The 20,449-nt window shown below is 42.7% G+C and overlaps 1 protein-coding gene across 1 annotated transcript in view; it reads left to right on the forward strand.

The window, feature by feature from the left end:
- MAOA (monoamine oxidase A) overlaps positions 1-20,449 on the forward strand; it is a 75,146-nt gene that overhangs the window by 43,628 nt on the left and 11,069 nt on the right. Inside the window, exons 4-9 of the mRNA XM_078363336.1 lie at positions 3,142-3,246; positions 3,992-4,083; positions 12,631-12,772; positions 15,584-15,733; positions 16,026-16,185; positions 17,041-17,137. Coding sequence (XP_078219462.1) covers positions 3,142-3,246; positions 3,992-4,083; positions 12,631-12,772; positions 15,584-15,733; positions 16,026-16,185; positions 17,041-17,137 — 746 coding nt within the window. The remainder of the gene's footprint in view (positions 1-3,141; positions 3,247-3,991; positions 4,084-12,630; positions 12,773-15,583; positions 15,734-16,025; positions 16,186-17,040; positions 17,138-20,449) is intronic.

Consider the following 20,449-nt stretch of genomic DNA (forward strand, 5'->3'; position numbering starts at 1 on the left):
CTGCCATCTCCTGGCAATAGTCTCCCATTATTACGATGTAATTTCTCAAAGGGATTTAAGTGCTTGGGGGCATGGTTCCAGGGACATTGCGTTCTGCTTGAATCAACAATTTCTGCTGTATCAAAGACACTGCCCTTTAGAGATAAAGGCCACTTTGGAAAACTAGCAAGCTTTCAGAGTATAGGTACAAAATGAACTTGACCATTACTCTAGATTTTTTTTCCTTTTCTTTTCAAAGTGCAGTCATCATTTGGAAGTATTCCCAGAGCCCCTGCCTCACCCTTTTAGGTCATGAAGGCATTCCTTACTGAGAAGTGGCTTAGTATTGAGAAACTGCTGAAACTTTGGTGAGAAAACTATAGAAACATATTTTGGAGACTGAGAGGGGCCACACTGTCAGGCAGTTCTCACTCAGCCAAGAGACACCGACCAGGCCCTCCTACTGCACTACTTCAGGGATTTGCACATGCAAACGTGTTCCCCACATACGTGCATTTCTTTTTAGCAAGTTTGGGTTTTCTGTGAAATGAGAACAGAGAAGTCAGAAACTGATAGGGGTGAAACTAATTAATGAAATCCTTTATCTACTTGGTGCCTTTATCAACAGCAAAGAAGTTTACATTATGGGCCTTGATGGTCTTCTTGTTTTCTTTTCTTTTTCTTTTTCTTTTTTTTTTTTTTTTGAGACAGCAGAGTCTTGCTCTGTCACCCAGGATGGAGTGCAGTAGTGCGATCTCGGCTCACTACAACCTCTGCCTCACGGGTTCAAGCGATTCTCCTGCCTCAGCCTCCCAGAGAATATTTATGTTTTTTAATAAAATATTTTTCCCAAAGCAAAGATCAGTTTTATATTAGACTATTCCTTGACTATACATACATTTTACAGAGGAAAATGTCAATTTTTCCAGATTTCAGTAAAGGGAGGAATTACAACAAGGACCAGCTGCTCTGAGGCTGCCCCTGAGCTGTTTCTTAACCTCAACCCCTCTCTTCTCCATTGCTATTTTTGTGTTCCATGTAAAATATCTTTGCTCACTTCTCTGAGTATGTATTAGCATTTTCCAAAGTTGGTTATGTTCCCTCAGCAGTCATCTTCTACCCCTGGAGCTTCTTAGTCTCTATTTTTACTTCTTAGAAACAGAAAAGGTACATGTGGAAGATTTGTAAGTTTTACATTTTAAAGTTCTCTTTCTTTTGGGAAAGAGAAAGTTGAGAAGTTTAAAAATGCCTCTAGAAGAAACCCATCTCCACATTCTATCAGGTATATAGGAGGCAAGAAAGCATCTTTTATGAGCAAAGGCTTTGGAAGCAGGAAATTTCTGTTCTATGATGTACTAACTACTTCCACTGGGCTTTAGTTTCCTCATTGATAAAATGGAAGTATCAACAGTGCTTGCCTTCACAGGGTTGGAGTAAGCATTGCATGAGATAATGCATATGAAGGGCTTCAGCCAGTGCAGGAATGAAGAAGGATCTCAATAAATGTTAGTGATGATAGTGGTGATGATGATAAAGGATTTGGAGTCCAAAATGTTATATTGTAGCATTACAATGTAACATTTTCAGATAAGAAACCAGATCACATAGTCTGCCAAGGTTATTTGAATTTGCTATGTGGAAGGGAAAATTACTTCTCTGTCACTTAATGGTTGCCATATATTCTTACTCAGTTAGGAGGTGTGCATACACATGCTTGCTATGTCTTGGGTCCTTGCCCTGATGGTCAAGAGTTTTGCTTTAGCCCTTTTAAAAATTCAACACAGCTCTCAATATTGTGCAGTGCATGCAATAGCCTTTCTACAAGTGATTTCTTTAATTAAAAAAATCAAATTATCATGCAAATTATACCGTTAGAAAAGATTTTGACCTTATGAAGATTTACAAGACATTTATTTTTAAAGTAAAAGAAATTAAATTGGCAAATAAGGTCTTATAAATTACCCATTTCTAGTCTGTTTCCTAAGGATTCACCTCTACTCACCCTTGCTTTTCTTAGCACTTTGGCTGTTACACAATGAAATGAAGTTAATCGTTTCTAATAATGAATGAGCCATCTTCATGTTAGAGGTCTTGGTACCAAGCAATAGAATCCAACTCAGGCTAACAAGAGGGAATTTGCTGAAAGTAAATGAGAAGACCCACAGAACTGATGTGAGGCTGGAGGACCACACTTGAGAATGAGCAGAGAGCATGAGAGCTCTGGCAAGTTAGGGGCAGGAACCATAGCCATGGTCTTTGTAGCAGGAAGCATCTGTTCAGCACTTGGCCATGGGGAAAGAAAACCCACAGTCCACTCTCTTCTCTACGTGGGTGACCCACTCCATCATCAGAGTCATCTTAGAGGGTGACCGGCCAAGCTCAGATAACAGGCTCTACACCCAGGCTATCCCAGGAGCTGGGGGTAGGGGTGTGGAGAGAGAAAAAAAAAAAAATCTAACCTATCATTTTCTGTAATGGAAGCTGGTAGCTGGGACCATCCTCACTACACAGCTATACAAAGAGGAAGAAGAGAGGCAATTTTCCAGAAAGAAACCAGGATACTACCAGGAAAGGGGAATGGATGCTTAGGAGCCCACAGTGGCAAGTGCCTGATATTCTACACTGCTAATAATCTGATTCTTTATGTCAGGCATAGTCTGTAATCTAGCCTGTCTTTATTAAGCCTTTGTAGACCTGAAAACACAGCATGAGATATTCCATTTTGCTATTCCTGTCCTATATGTGGTCTAAAGCCAGTCCTCCATGTCGTCATCCTGCTCTCATCTAAGTGGGAACAGTTTTCCCAAGCGATTAGATGGGAAATCAGGAGTTGAGAATATCGTAGCACCAGCATTAGATACTAGGATGTGCTACCTTTATTTATGTATAATTTCCAAATAAATAGAAATACATTTAAAGCTATTATTTCCTGTAAATTAAAACAAGCCAACACAGCACCAGGGAGATTTTGCACATCTTATTAAATTGGGTCCTGTATAAGTATAATGTATTCAGTTCCCACCAAAGGGAATGTTTCTGGCACAGTAGAGGGTCTGGTTACTTTGAAAGTCTTAGGTTGGTTGCTTTTTTGTTGTTTTAGAATACCATTCAAATTTAAGGTGTTGCCCTTTTGGATTTATTCTGTTTGCTTTTATGTTCTAGGGGAAAACCTATCCATTTCGGGGGGCCTTTCCACCAGTATGGAACCCTATTGCATATTTGGACTATAACAACTTGTGGCGAACTATGGATAACATGGGAAAGGAGGTAAAATGTGTGTTCAGTTTGCACATGACCAGTTACTGAAATAACAATGGCAACTGTTTAATATCCTTCCATGTTGCAGGGAATATTGCTCTGTACACCAATGCATATCATTTCCAATGTACCCAAACTCTGCAAAGTTGGTAGTATTTCTACTTGACAAATGGGAAAAATCAGTGCCCAAAGATTATGTAATTTACCCAAGACCTCATAGCAAGGGAACCAGCATACCAACCTAATCTCTTATACAAATGCCTGTGTGCCTTCAATTTTATGCTCCTGAGCATTTATATGACATATTTTTGCCAAGCATCTCTACTTATAGTTGTTTGTCTGCCTGTAATGCCATTTTAGATAGTAAAGGAGAGAAGGATTTGCTGACCCAAAGCTTTTTTACTTAGTCTTAGGCTCTCTAATATCAATCTCTCAAACTTGAATTTGGGACATAAAGTAGGTATTAGCTTTCAATAATAGTGATCATGATAATCATCATCATGATAATAATTAATATAAACTTGTGCATAGACATACATAATACTATCACTATTTGTATTGTTTTGGCAATGGCATTAGGACAGAATCCAAAGAACCCTATCCCACTCCCTGTCTCTATATAGAATTCCATACCGATCACAAATTTCAACAGAGAGACCAAGAGACCCATTTTCGGAGGTTCTCATGAGGGCCTTCCTCATGAGGAGGTAGCAGTTACTGTCACACCTGAGTGGGGGACTTCCTTTCTCTACAGATTCCAGCTGAGGCTCCCTGGGAGGCCCCACATGCTAACGAATGGGACAAAATGACTATGAAAGAGCTCATTGATAAAATCTGCTGGACAGCGTAAGTAGATTTGACCATACAAAATTTCCTTTTTATCCTCCCTTCTTGTCTTTTATATCCTGCCTTGAACTGCCATGCTTTTCTTAACAACTTACAGAAAAAAAGTTAAGAGGTAACATAGTAATCTTTCAGTTAATAGCAATATTGAGGGCACTTTAGCACTTCAAAGTAGGTTAGAACAGAAAATGAATCTAAAAACTAAGAAAAGTAGGTGAATGAAGTAGAACTTCTTTTAATAAAAGTGTTATATGATCAATAAAATCAATAATTGTGTTTTCATATTATGGAAAGGTTGCCTACAAAAGCAGTTTGAAAAGATAGTACATTTACACCATGGAATACTATGCAGCCATAAAAAAGAATGAAATCATATCCTTTCCAGGGACATAGATGAAGCTGGAAGCTATCATCCTCAGCAAACTAACACAGGAAGAGAAAACCAAACACCACATGTTCTCATTCATAAATGGGAGCTGAACACAGACTCAGGGAGGGGAACAACACACACTGACACCTGTCAGGGGGTTAGGGGAGGGAGAGTATCAGGATACGTAGCTAATGCATGTAGGGGTTAATACCTAGGTGATGGGTTGACAGGTGCAGAAAACCACCATGGCACATATTTACCTGTATAATAAACCTGCACATTTACCCTGGAACTTGAAATAAAATAAAAAGATAATCTCATATAGATGTAGAATACTAGGAAATGAGGGGAAAGCTAGTCTGTACTAGTAAAAAATATGTTATATAATCTTTTCAATTAGACCATGTATTATTAGTTTATGTGGAGGCTACTATGTCAAGGCACCATACCAGGCTCTGAGGAGTGGGGGGTGAACTTCTTAGGAATAGCCCTTACCCTCATGGAGTTTATGTTTTTCTAGCAAGCACTGACCTTGAACATAATTACATAAGAACTAGGAGAGTTCCTTTAATAGGGAGAACCTTACATGGTCTGAAGGTAAAGGAAGCGTTCTTTGATGAAGCAATCTTTAATCTGAAACTAAGTGTATCAACTAAAAATGAGCCACAGGGGCAGGGGTCAGTTGAACAATGTAGGGTGATGGTATCTTCCAGGAATTACACACAGGGACAGGAGAGAGAAAGGAAGAGTGGATAAAGTTGTGGGGATAGTATCTGCCAGGAATAAGCCATGGGGCAAGAGAGAGACAGGAAGGGTGGATGGTGTGGTGGAAATGGTAGCTTCCAGGGGTAACCCATATGGTTGATAGTAGTGGGGCATATGGTATGATCTAAGAATGACACACAGTGTCAAAGGGAGGTAGAGAAGGTTGGACAGTGTTGGTGAGAGGAGGGAATGATATCTTACAAAAATTACCCCCCAGGGCAAGAAGGGAGAAAGGGATAATGGAGAAAGATGGATGGTGTTTTAGGAATGACCCACAAAAACAAGGGAGATGGGGACTGGAAGGGTGGATGGCATTGGGGAATTTTATTGTCTGGGAATGAGCCACAGGGATTAGGGGGAGATAGGGAAGACTGATGGGGAAGGAAGATAGTACCTTCCAGGTATGATTCACAAGTTTAGAGAAGAGACAAGTATAGTGGATGGTGTTTGCCATGAATGAGCTACTAGGAATATGGGGGAGACAAAAAGGTTGATGATGTGGTGTTATGGTATCTTTTATGAATGACCCAAAGGGGTAAAGGGAAGACAGGAAAGGTATATGTTGCAGGGACATCATCCACCAACAACCTGGAGGTGTAATGGGGAGTATAGTTGGTATTACCAGGTTATGTCTTCCAGAAATGAGCAAAAAGGGCAAGGGTGAGATAGGAAGAGTGAGTGGTGTGACTTGGTTGCATCTTCCAGGAACACCCCCACAGTGTTAGGGAGTGGGGAACAAGGATGGATCCCTGTGGGGTTATAGTATCTTCCAGGATTGGCCTACAGGATCAAGGGGAAACAGGCAACATTAGATGGTGCCTGTGTGTGGTGGGGAGGTGGGGTCAGGGGGAGAATGAAATTTTACAGCTATTTCTCTCTCTCCCTGGGGAGAGAAAGGGAAGGTTGGTTTGTGTGGATAGAGATGGTATCTTCTACCCAAAAGGTCAAAGGGGAAGCCAGAAGGATAGATATCTTAGGGGAAGGGGAATTTTCCAGCAATGACCCAGAGGGTTGGTGAGAAGACAGGAAACATAGATGGTGAGGCAGGACGATGTATTCCAGAAATGATCCACAGGGAAGGGGCAGATACAAAGGTGGATGGGGTGAGGGAGATGGTCTCTTCCAGGCATGACCCACAGTGGTAGAGGGGACACAGGTAGTGTAGATCATTTGGCAAAATGGAATTTTCCAGGAATGATCCACAGGGCAGAGGATACATAGGAAGGTTTGGTGGTGTGGCAGGATGGTATCTTCCAGGAATAAACAATACTGGCAGTAGTAAGGGAGAGAAAGGAAGGGTGGATGGTGAGATGTCATGGTTTCTTCCAATAATGACTCATAGCGTGGTACAGGAATGACCCAGAGGCAGAGGGCAGAGAGAGGAAGCATGACTGGTGTGGCAGGATATACCTTCCAGGAATGGTCCACATGAGCTAGGGGATGCAAGAAAAGTGGGCTTGTTTGCAGGCATGGTTCTTCCTGGAGTGACCCAACGGGTCAGGGGTGAGACAGAAAGGGTAGATATTTCGGGAGGAGGGATAACTTCCGTCAATGACCCAGAGAGGTAGGAGGAGACGGGAAGTGTGGAAGGTGACCAGGATGGTATTTCCAGGAATGACCTTCAAGAATTGGGAGAGACAACTAGGATAGATAATTTAGTGGGGTGGTATCTTCCAGGAATGAATCAAAGGGGCAGAAGAAAACATGGTAGATTGTATTTAGAGAGATGGACTCTTCCAGGAATGAGCCACCCTGGTGGTGTTTGAGGGGAACACGGAAAGGGTAGGGATGGTATCTTCCAGGATGACCCACAAGGCCAAGGGGGAGATAGGTCAGGGTGTATAATGTGTTTCTGAGGGGAGGGGATGTTACTTTTTAGGAATGTGACACAGACACTCTGGGGACTCAGAGAAGGGTGGATGTTTTGTGGAGGAGGTGGTATCATCCCAAAATGACCCAGAGGGTTTAGAAAGGTGTACCAGGATGGTATCTTCCAGGAAGGAGCCACAGGGGGATGGGGGTGACTTGAGGGTAAAGGTTGTGGAGGGGAATGTCTTTCAGTAATGACTCAAAGGGGTCGGGGGAGATAGGAAATAAAGATAGTGAGGCAGGATGGTATTTTCTAAGAATGGTCTTCAGAATGTGTGGGGTTAAGTAAACAGGAAAGATGGACCATGTAGGAGGATGTTATTTTCCAGGAATGAGCCACAGAAGTAGGGGTGAGACAGGTAGGTAGATGGTTTCATAGAATGGTATTTTATAGGAATGAGCCACAGGGCAGGGGGTAGATATAAAGGGTGGATGGTATGGAGGAAATGGTATCTTCCAGGAATGAACTACAAGATTGAGGAAGGAGGGGGATGATGGATGAGCTAGGTGGATGGGATCTGCTAGGATGGCCCATAGGGCCAAGACAAGGCAGAGTGGATAATGTAAGGGGTGTTAGTATCTTCCAGGAATATGACCCAGGCAATGCAGGGAGGCAGGAAAGGGTACATGTGTTGGTAAGGGAGTAGTATCCCCAAATGACCCAGAGTGGTAGAGTAGAGATGTGATAGTTGAATGGCAGGATGGTATCTTCCAGGAATGAGCCACAGTGACAGTGGTGGGGGTGGGAGACAGTAAGGGTGTATGTGGATGGTATCTTCCAGGAATGACCCAGAGAAGTCAGGGAAAGAAGTTTAGGCAGATGGTATCTTCCAGGAATGTGCCAAAAGGGTAGTGGTGAGGGGAGACAGGAAGGGTGGATACTGGGGATGATATTGTACAGGAATGAACCAAAGGGGTTAGTAGGGAGTTAGGAATCATGAATGGTGTGACAGGATATATTTTCAAGGAATGCTGCATATAGGCTAAGGGGACACAGGGAATGTTGGCCTGACTAGGGACATGGTATCTTCCTGGAGCAATTCAAAAGGTTGTGGGGAGACCATAAGGGGGGATGTTGTTGGGAATAAATTCCAGTAATGACACAGAAGGGTGGGGGAGACAGGAAGTGGCGAAGGTGAGGCAGGATGATATTTTCCAGGTGTGACCCACAAGGTTGGGAGAGTAAGATGAGTGACGGTAGGGGAAATGGTATCTTCCAGGATAATCCTCAGGGGTAGCGGGAAATAGGGCAGGGTGGAAAGTGTTGAGGGGGCTATCACTTTCAGGAATGTGACTAAGTCTCTCGGGAGAAACAGGGAAGGGTAGATGTTTTGTGAGGGGGTGATACCAAAATGACCCAAAGGAATAGTGGGGAAATAGGACAGTTGCATGATGTGTCAGGATGATATCTTCCAGAAATGAGCCACACTGGTGGTGGCAGAAAGAGATAAGAAAGGTGGATGTTAGCTGGGATGATATCATTCAAGAATGTCCCAGAGGAAGAGGGGAGAGACAGGAAGCCTGACTGGTGTGGTAGGACATATCTTATGGGAATGAGCCACAGGTGTGGGAGAAGACAGGGTAGATTATTTGACGGAATGAAATCTTCCAGAAATGACCCACAGGGTTATGGGGGAAAACTGAAGGGTAGACGTTGTGGATGGAGATAACTTACAGCAATGACCCAGAGGGATGGGGGAGACAGGATGGTGCGGCAGAATGATACCTTCCAGGATTGAACCACACTGGTGGGGTCGTGGGGGGCATGGTGTCTTCCAGGAATGACCCACTGGGTTCTGGAGAAGACTGGTAGGGTAGATAGTTTGACTGAATGTTATTTTACAGGAATGACCCACAGGGCAGAAGGTAGATAGGAAGGATGGATACAGTAGAAGAGATGGTATGTTCCAGTAATGAACTACAGAATTTGGGGAGGGGGGAATGATGGATGAGGTAGGGAGATGGTATCTTCCAGGATAACCCACAGAGCCAAGGAGGAGACAAGGCAGACTGGATAATATAAGGAATATAAGGGGTATACAGTATCTTTCAGGGTGTGACACAAGCACTGCAGAGAGGCAGGGAAGGGTAGATGTTTTAGGAAGAAGGTGGTATCATCCCCAAATAACCAAGAGGATAACAAGGAAATAGAATGATTAGATGGTGTGGCAGGGTGGCATCTTCCAGGAATGAGCCAAAATGACAGTGGTGGGGGTGGCAGAAGGTATGGATGGATGGTATCTTCCAAGAATGATTCACAGAGGCAGGGGAGACGGGTACATTGGGTTTAGAGAGATGGTATCTTCCAGGAATGAGACACTCGGGTAGTGGTGGGGGAAAACAGGAAGGGCAGAAATATGGGGGGATGATTTCATAATTGAATGAGCCAGAGGATTAATGTTGGGGGGGGGTCACATCAGGAATGTGACAAAGGCTCTGCAGGGAAACAGGGAAGCCTAGAAGATGGGGAGGGTGTGGCATCATCCTGAAATGATCAGAGGGGTAGTGAGGAGATAGGACAGTTGTATGGTGTGACAGGATGCTATCTTCCAGGAATGAGGAACACTGTGGGTGGTGGAGGAGACCATCAGGGGGATGCTGGCTGGCATGGTATCATTGTGAAATGACTCAGAGGGACAGGACAGGGAGATGAAGCATGACTGGTGTGGCAGGGTATATTTTTCAGGAATGAGTCACGGGGACAGTAGGGAAACTTGAAAAGTGGATGGTGAGGTGGAATGGTACTGCCCAGGAATGGTCCACAGGATCCAGGGGATGCAGAGAACATTGGCTTGTTGGCAGGAATGGTTTTTCCTGGAGTGACCCAAAGAGTTGGGAGTGGTGGGGGAGATAACTTCCATCTATGACCCAGAGGAGTGGGAGGAGACAGGAAGTGTGGAAGGTGACCATGATGGTATCTTCCAGGGATGACCCAAAGGGGCAGAGGGATACAGGGTGGATTGTGTTTTGAGAGATGGTGTCTTCCAGGAACAACCCACCCCGGTGGTGCTTGGGGGGGAACACAGGAAGAGGTATGTGGAGATGGCATCTTCCTGGATAACCCAAAGGAGTAGACAAGGCAAGGTGGAAGTGTTGGGCTGGATGTGATAGTATCTTTCAGGAATGTGGTATAAGTCACTGTGGGTAACAGGGAAGGGGAGATGTGGTGATATCATCTCAAAATGACCCAGAGGGGTAGGGGGAAAATACAAAGGTTGCACGGTGTGACAGGATGGTATCTTCCAGGAATGAGCCACACTTGCGGTAGTGGGGGTAGGTGTGACAGGATGGTATCTTCCAGGAATGAGCCACACTTGCGGTAGTGGGGGTGGGTGTGACAGGATGGTATCTTCCAGGAATGAGCCACACTTGCGGTAGTGGGGGTGGGTGTGACAGGATGGTATCTTCCAGGAATGAGCCACACTTGCGGTAGTGGGGGTGGAGACAGGATGGAAGGTGGATGTGGATGGTATCTTCCTAGTGTGACCCACAGAGGCAGTAGGTAACAGTACATTGGATTTAAGAGATGGTATCTTCCAGCAATCTGCCACAAGGGTGGTTAGAGTTCCGGGGGATACAGAAAGTGTGGATGGTGTGGCAGCATGGTATCTTCCAGGAATGAACCACACTGGTGGTGCTTTAGGGGGACACGGGACTGGGGATGATATCTAACAGAATGACAGGGAGGAGTGGATGGTTTTGTGTAGGGGTATAGTATCTTTCAGGACCATGGCACAAGCACTGTGGGGAGACAGGGAAGGGTAGATGCCTTAGGGAGGGGATGGTATCATCCAGATATGACTCAGGAGTAAGGGGGAAATAGGCTGGATGGTGTGGCAATATGGTATCTTCTAGGAATGAACCACACAGGTGGTGACTAGGGGAGCCAGGAAAGGTGGGTGGTGTGGGGAGATGGTGTCTTCTAGGAAGGACCCACAGGAGAAGCGGGAGACAGCATGGATAGGCTTTGGAGAGAACCACAGGTATGGTGGCTGGGGAAACAAAAAGAGTAGGTGGTGTGGAATGATGGTATCTTCTAGGAAAGACCCACAAGGATATGGGGAGACAGGGGTTTAGAGAGATAGTATCTTCTAGGAATGAACCATACAGGTAGTGGTAGGGAGAGACAGGAAGGATGTTGTGGGAGGGTGGTATTCACGAATGACATAGGAGGGACTGGGGGAGACAGGAATACAGGAATGCTGTAGCAAGATACATCTTACAGGAATGAGCCACGAGGGCTTGAGGGAAGACATTATGATTAGATGGTGTTGGTATGTGGTATATTCCAGGAATTAGCCATAGGTTTAGAGGGAAGACAGCAAGAGTAGATGGTGTGGAGGGGATGATATCTTCCAGTAATGGCCCACAGGTGCAAGGGGGAGATTGGGGAGATTGGTCAGTATTGGGGGAATTATATCTTCCGTGAATGTGACACAAGCTCTGGAAGAGATGGTGAAGGTTGAATTTGTTGTGGGGGTTGTGGGGAGGTAATGATATCCTAAAATCACCCATAGTATTAGGGTGGCGATAGGAAGATTGAGTGGTGTAGGCAGATGATATCTACTAGGCATGACTCTCAGAGTTAGTGGGAACATGAGAAGATAGAAAATGAGTTTGCAAGAGTATTGTCTTCTAGGAATGAGACACAACTGCTGAGGGGAGGTAGGGAAAAGTGTATGTTTTGGGGGCAATGGTACCATCCAGAACTGAACCAGAGGAGTAGCAGGTAGACAGGAAGAGTCAATGGTGTATGGCAGGATACTGCCTTCCAGAAATTACCCACAGGTACGCAAAGAGACAGGAAAGATTGGATGATGTGTGGAGAATGGTATCTTTCAAGAATGACCCAAAGTTCACAGGGAAGTGGGGAGACAGGGACGGGTGGATGATATACAGTGATGGATCATCCAGGCAGAGGAGACAGGGAGGAGCTTTTGTGAAGGCCTTGAAGTGAGAAGCATGTTGGCATTTTTGAGCAACTGATTGGACAGTGTAGCTGGACCATATTGATGACAAGAGCAAGTGGTGTAAGGGGAGTTTGGAGGACTGGTCTAGAGCCTGATAGTGCAGGATCTATCGGCCACATTCAAGATTTGTCCTTTCTCCATTGAAGGTCATTGAAGGGTTTTAAGCAGATGATTTTTTGAGTTTGGCACTTTTAAAAGACCTCATTGGCTGTGGTGTGGAGGATACAAGAGATGATATAGGATGACCAAGTAGGAACCACCAGGACATATTGGTAGTCTGGACCAGGGGTATGGCAATGAAGATGGAGAGGAGAGGATGGGTGTTGAAACTGACCCTTAGAGAGAACCTGGATTAGCATATTTGGAGCGAACTCATAATTTCTTAATAGCAGGAGAAAACTTTAATCTCTTCAAGAGTTATTAAATGCATTCCTTCAGAAATTGAATCTTTGAGGGTTTTTTTCCCAATTGCAATAGAAATACTTTCTGAACATACTAAATAGTGTTTTAAAAACATGACATTCTCTGATTCCTTTACATCTTGACACCTGACTTCTACTTTTGTTCTGTGAACAGGACTGCTAGGCGTTTTGCTTCTCTTTTTGTGAATATCAATGTAACCTCTGAGCCTCATGAGGTATCAGTTCTATGGTTTTTATGGTATGTGAAGCAGTGCGGGGGCACCACTCGGATATTCTCTGTCACCAATGGCGGCCAGGTATGGTGTGTGTGTCTGTTCTGAAATAAGCGCTTCATCTGGGATTTTGCTTTCTCCTGGGGCAGCGTCTTTAGTAATTGCTGCAGTATTTTGAAGCATGAATAATTAGCAGTGTGAAATGATCTCAAAATCTTTTCTGCAAAAAAAGAACCAGTTTCTCATTTCATTTTTTTCATTCCTACAAAGGAGTTCTCAGATAAATAATGTTTCATTTTGAATTGGTTTGTTTTTGGGAATTAAGTTCCTTCCTTTTGATGGCAGGTAAAATTAGGCTGCTTAAGTAGTAGAAGCTAAATTCCTAATATTAAGTAATTTCCAAAAAATTCTAGAAATTGTGCAGTTATTATACTTAAAGTCATCTCTGTTCCAGACATAAGCCTTCTGTCCCATCTGTTTATCTGAGTTATTCTTTTATGTTAATTTTTACAGAATGGAAGTGACTGTTCTTCCTTCTAATTCACACAAGTGATTATGGCCTCTCTTGCAGTAGTAAATTATGCCTTTTGGATTCTTCATTTTTGCTGCCCACTTGCTTTTGCCCAGTTTCCATATCATTTCCTTTATTAATAAATGAACTCATTTGGCTCATTGGCTGGACACATGGCAAACCAGTGGCGAAGCCAGAATCCTAATTCCCCAGATTCTGAGATTCTCTATTTCAACCATTTATGTTATCCAAAGGGAATGGGTATCTCTGTTCTAGAAATGTTATACTTGGATGGTATGAGGTTTAATTAGTAGCAATTTGCTTCTAACTTAGGTTCTCTGAGTTACAGAATTCTGAGTGCACAGTACAGGGTGGAGTCTTTCTCTGCCAAGTGAATTATTCCTCTCCTGAGGAGATCACTGGAAATCCCCAAGTTCTTATGATACCAAGAGTTATTTCCCATTTGACCCTTAGCTTTGGCGAATGCAGGACAGTTGCATTTTTTAAATGTCTTTACTTACAGGCAGAAATGCTCACTTACTCCTTTTAGCCAGTATTTTACTTTCTGAGGCATTTTGATTCATATTTGATATTTGTGTCCTTCATTCAGAGGAGCCAGGATACTTCTAGCCAAATTCTACATGACCTTTTGGAAAGTATGATTCAGATGATTAATCTCAAACCATAATTACAACATTTTTATAAAGAACTTAGACTTATCATATAATTTAATTCAGCAAATACTAGACCTGGAGGGGTGAACAGTGAACAAGACAGAAACAGTTCATGGTCTGTCCACCACACTAAAAGTAACTCTTGGAAAACATTGACCAGATTATAAGGTAAATGTTACAGGTTTCTTGAGGAAGGACAAATCATGAATTTAGGTCTGAACCACTATGAGATTTTTCCCCCTTTTTTAAATTTAATTTTTGAGACAGGTTCTCACTTTGTTGCCTAGGCTGGTCTTTACTTCCTGGGCTGAAGCAGTCCTCCCACCTCAGCCTCTCAAAGTGCTAGGATCACAGGCATGAGCCACCATGCCTAGCCAGGAATATTTTTTATAAAGAATTTTGGTGGTGTCATTAAAAGAGTAGCCAGTTACAAATGTGGAAAAATCATTGCATGACTGTTTATGCATTTTTCTGGAGGAGCATGATTGAGGAATCTGTTAACTGGCGGACTGTGCACTGCTAACCATTTAAAGAATCTTCTATAATAGGCTAAAAATATACCCCTGCTTCTTACCAAAAGCATTGTATTAAGGACTTACATTCTCAGATTAAACTGGAAACATTTCCATGGTGATCATAGCAGAAGGCAGCGGGTAGAGCATTTCTGGTGCTCGAGGGCTGCCCAAAAGAACTATTTAACAATATCTAAAGGAACAAGCAGATGCTTAGCCTTCACCCTCTGCCTTCGCCTTGAAACTTCCAGATAGTTTTGCAAAAAGTTACTCAAGATCTAATATTCCAATTCTTTTTTTTTTTTTTTTCTGAGATGGAATCTAGCTCTGTTGCCCATGCTGGAGTGCAGTGTGCAGTGGCACAATCTCAGCTCACTGCAACCTCTGCCTCCTGGGTTCAAGTGATTCTCCTGCCTCAGCCTTCCAAGTAGCTGGGATTGTAGGCATGTGCCACCATGCCTGGCTAATTTTTGTAGTTTTAGTAGAGATGGGGCTTCACCATGTTGGCCAAACTGGTCTTGAACTCCTGACCTCAGGTGATCCACCTGCCTTGGCCTCCCAAAGTCCTGGGATTACGGATGTGAGCCACCACATCTGGCCCGTTTTCCAGTTCTTAGAAACATCATTTGGTGGTGACTAGTCGGACATGACTATCCCTAAAAGCACCCTGTAACTATCTATAATATGGCACCATCTGCATCCTTACCTGCCTGGACAACCACAGCCCAGAATGAGAGGAATCAAAGGAAATTAGAAACTTCATCCTGTGGAATAAGCACAGTGCCCTACCCTTCCCAGGGCTCCATCCACACCTTGCATTCTTGGCCATTTGAAGCTGATATTCCCATTTGGTCAGGGCAGCATTGGCATAGTGGAGCATTTCTTGCTGATATTGACAGACTTTGCTGATACTCCCACCTGGTCAGGGCAGCATTGGCATAGTGGAGCATTTCTTCTCATTCTGTGATTTTTATAAACTTGTAATGGCTTTTCCTGGCTGGAAGCTTGTGCAGGGAATGAGCATTGAATTGTCTTGGCCAACTCTGCCTCTGTCCTGATGAATTCTTCAGACAGTTAAATGTGTGAACATTGGAGGTGTGGCCTATGACTTTCTAGAGGTTTTCTAATCAGTAGCAAATAGGGTTTTCCTTCCTTGGGCTGTCATAACGTTTCCTTTCCTACCTACCTCCTCCTGTAGGAACGGAAGTTTGTAGGTGGATCTGGTCAAGTGAGCGAACGGATAATGGACCGCCTCGGGCACCGAGTGAAGCTAAACCATCCTGTCACTCATGTTGACCAATCAAGTGACAATGTCATCATAGAGACATTGAACCACGAACATTATGAGGTAACTCTGTTTAGTCAAAAGGAGCATATAGTACATAGCCCTTGTGTCTTCTGTAGCTTCTAATCAGATATAATTCAAGCAGTAGCATATTTAATGCTGACATGTTTCTGCCTCAATCTTCCAAATTACTAGCCTTGGTTGACTTACCTTGATCTGTTTTGTTGTCTCACAGCTGCCTCATTTTCTCATTTTGTGTGTATTCATTGCTCAATGTTGTTTAAAAGTGATAAAGATGAGTTTTCATGCCTTCTACAAAGACTTCTGAGCTAATATTTGCTTGTATGTGTTTTAGTGCAAATACGTAATTAGTGCGATCCCCCCGACTTTGACCGCCAAAATTCACTTCAGACCAGAGCTTCCACCAGAGAGGAACCAGTTAATTCAGCGTCTTCCAATGGGAGCTGTCATTAAGTGCATGATGTATTACAGGGAGGCTTTCTGGAAGAAGAAGGGTAGGCTGCTATTATTCATGTTTAAACTGTATTATATGAAGAAATGATACGCTTTTAGGATTATTGAACTGAAGGTCCTGAACGGAAAAAAAGTATTCTCAAATTGATATAAAAAGGATTAGAAATCTTGGTCTGTCAATTTCCTCATATCCCTGGCCACACATAATGACCCCAAGAGCATTTGTTGGCAATGGGAGGGAACAAGGAGATCATATCATTCATAAGGCCACCATTGCCCTGGCTCCTGGCATCTGTCCTGCTGCTTACTTTTTATGAGCAGAGTGAGGTCAACAGTCACCCTGGAAAGAACACCGCATTGAAGTCGCACATTCCAGGACTTCACTTGCTTGCTAGCATCAGTCTGTAGGTGTAAAGTGATGACAATAATACCTACCATTAAGGTGTTGTGAGAATTAAATGAGGTGGGGTCTCAGACTTAGAAAGCTTCCCAGATATGGTGGCTACTGTTCATAAGCATTCTGCTTATACTCATCAAATTCTCTTCTGCCACCTCTTCGCTGGATTGTTGGGGTGGTTCCCTCCAACACATCCCTTCTCTTTCCTCATGTATGCTAGGAGCCAGGGTCATCTTACCATTTTTGTCATGCATTGGTTGGTCATAAGCCCTTTATGTAAAGGTGATGGAGATGGGTCATTTTCTATCTGTGGGTGAATAGACATCCTTATATATTTGGTGTGTGTATTTAACAAGACATAGCATCTAGAGATGGGGCTAAGATCAAGAGTTTAAGATTTGCCTTCCTCTTAAAAAAATAGTTTATGTATATTTATGTATGTATGGGTATCTCTGATGAGCTTGGTCTCGATCTCCTATTGATTTTTCTCTCGGTTAAGATTATTGTGGTTGTATGATCATTGAGGATGAACAGGCTCCAATTTCAATAACCTTGGATGACACCAAGCCAGACGGCTCACTGCCTGCCATCATGGGGTAAGTTAAAGCTGGCTGTTCTGCATTTTCCAAATTGTGTTGATGTATTGGTGTGGATGCTGTCAAAGCATATTACTTTGGAATTAAGCTCAAGCAATGATGAATAATGCTATCGAAATATATAATGTTTCCATGTATTAAAATATTATAGTAATGTGTTATGTGTGGCACAAGAATACCGGGAAACTTTACTAAAATTGGCACCATTTTGAACTTGTGCCCCATGTATTTCTTTCTCTCATAGCACTTACATGTTGAGGATGGAGTGAAAAAAAAAAAACAGCTAAGCAAGCAATATGGTAGCCAACCCTACCTAGAGGCAGAATATCCACAGCCATTCTGAAATGAGAACTAATTGCTTTTTCCTATTAAAAAAATCTAAATGCAGGGTTTCTGGGTTTCATCTTTTTCTCCATTACAGATATCTGCTACATAACAAATGTTAGTTATTACCCTGAGATATAAGATAGCTGACCAATTAAGAGGCACAGTTCAGAGTTGAGCCAGGCCTTGAGTGGATGGCATGGCAGTTTTTCTGGTGGGTCACTCTAGTTATCCTTCACCAGTGGTGCTTCACTTAACCTCCAAAGTGTGCAGATGGTCCAGAGCCTGGTTCTGTGTAGGGAAAATGAGAGCTCTTCGCTTCTTTTCCCATTTCTGTACACAGCTGGCTTACGTGGTGAGGGGTAGGAGTCCAGAGAAGGAAGTGGGGTCTCCACAAAGGAATTGCTAAGGAGTTCCACAGCCTCCCTGTCACCTCCTCCCTTTTGGCCTCCTCAAAAACTATACAAATAAAAGGCGATTTATTCTACCACACTGTAACAAAAGAACATAGCTTCAGTGGCAATCAAGTGACTCTTAGAAACCAGTAGTCTCCCCTTTACCCCTGGAAAATGCTTACCTCTTGGTCAAAAGGAACGGTGAACTCATACATATCATGACATTAAAGGAAAATTACAAAGACAAAAGGAGCAGACCCACATCCCAGGGGCCTTAGAAAGCAGGTTGTGCTACTGGGTTACTAATGAGATATCTTATAACTACTTCTCTCATTGTAACATGTAAGAAAGACACCAGCCTCCCTGAGAAAGGCAGGTGCTTACAACGTAATGACCATTGGAATAACACATCCTCTTTAACTCCATTGGGCAAGAAAGGACATAGATTGTTTGGGTGGTTTGACATCACCTTCTATATACCAGAGAAAAGCAGGAGATTCAGGTACAGGTTTCAGGAGAATGTCAGTTAAGACCAATCCAACTATGAATGGAAGAGCATTGATGTTTTTCTTGCCCTGGAAGTTAGATGTAGTGATGTCTTCTGCCGTTTGGTGCTTTCTTCTTTTTTGAAAATGGAACTCAATATTTTAACGATTTTACTTAAGATAAATAGTATAAAAGGAAAATGTTAAACAGTTGTGTTCTGTGGACAGTGGGGCCAAAACAAATATGAAATAGTAATAATTGGTTAGAGAGAACCAAGTATAGAAGAAAAGAGTTTCCTTGAAACTGAGGAATAGCAAAATAATCTGTTTCTTAACTTGGTGATGAGGTGTTAAAAATTAAAGCTACCATTTACTGAGCACTGGTTGTGGGTGCAAGTTTTTATGTGTACAGTGCTTTTGGGCTTTCTTCAGCTTTATTAGTAACTAGGTTATTCAGGGCTCTAATAACCTTCCAGGAGTTAATGGAGTTATGTAGACGATTCCTAGAAAGTGATATTCTAATCCCTTCTATCTGGATACTTGCCCCTACCCGTCTCTTTGCTCATGGCCACAGCCACGAACATCTTGAAGATAGGGGTGGTAATTGCCCAGCACTGTGTTTGTAGTAACCTTTTGGAAACTAGAAAGGACCGTCTACTATAAAAGTGTGAAATGTTTCCAACACAAAGCCAGCATATTTAATTTCCTCAATAAAACACCAAAGTAAGTTAAAGCTTATTTATCCATAGTTGGGATTAGATCAAAGAGATTATTTCATTCATGACTTGAGACTTCACAGAAATAACCAACACTAACCGCCCTTTGGGAAGGGAATTGTAAAAAGCATACAAGACGAGTTGACTAATGTTTACATATAAATAATTTAATCTTTTATCAGATATTGATGATTAAAAAATGCTACACACATCTAAACTTACTGATTCTTGCATAAGCCCAAAATCTAACTTAAATAATTAATAACAAGCTGTAACTTAAGATATTAAATCATACAAAATTATGACTATATCCCATAAAGTTCAATAGTTCAAATTTCCTAAATAGTCCACAGCTTTCTCTGAATTACTGTTCTCTGCATTAACATACATCTTTGCTTCCCAGAGTGATCTCAAATAACAGTTGTAAAGGAACTGCCAATCCAATTTGCGAAACACTTTAATTTGGGGGTAGGGAGAGAAGGAAGTATCTTTTTTTTGCACTGATCTACTTGTCCTTTTGGTCTTGAATAAAAGAAATACAAATTTAAAACTTTTTTAATGGAAAAGTAATTTCATTGTCCTTTAGCTCATTTGGATTGTTGAAAGCTTTCTTATAATAGGATAACTAAGGACTTCATGTCACAATTCAGTTCTTTCAAATATACATGCAGTTAGCAATATGAGTATAATAAATAGAATCTATTTGATTAAAGGGGAGCAGGCAGGTTACAACTGAGTTTTATTGAGTTACTTTATTTGGGGACTATATTAGGTCAGTTTCCAGGGAAGCTGACTCAGATCTGGAGACTCAGGTGCTGGAGATTTATTGGACAGTGCTCTGAGGATGACCACCTATGGCAGAAGGATGAAGCAGAACTTGAGCTCCAGTGTTGTCCCAACAAAGGCCTCCTTGGAAGTTCTGGAGCTGGGTGGCTCTTCAGAGTTGCCTTCAACAGCCTAGATCAGGACAACTCTGGGGAGGGGTGGGACCTTGAGCGAGGCATCCTCTGCTGCCCCATCTAATTACTGGGGAAGGTTTCAGCTGTGAGCTAAAGAGTAAGGAGTGCCTGGTCCTAAAGGGAGGCCTGGGGAGCCCACCATGGTCTCCACTACAGACACATGTTTACATTTGTTTTTCCAGCTTTTATAAAGTATTTGGCGGAGGGCAACAGTCATTACCAGAATAATCATTTAGTGCAACATTAATTCATTCAATATTTGATTTCCTATGGTATGCCAAAAACCATGTTAAACTTTAGAAGTAAAATACCGAATAGGAAGTCACCTGTCATGTAGGAGAACAGAGCCTAGCAGCGGTTTTGGACACATAGGCAGACCAAAGACAACATGGCATTTGCTCTAGTGGAGGAAGAGGGTCTGATAGAGTTCATT

The sequence above is a fragment of the Callithrix jacchus genome, chromosome X, assembly GCF_049354715.1.
Source record: "Callithrix jacchus isolate 240 chromosome X, calJac240_pri, whole genome shotgun sequence".
Taxonomy (NCBI): Eukaryota; Metazoa; Chordata; class Mammalia; order Primates; family Cebidae; genus Callithrix; species Callithrix jacchus.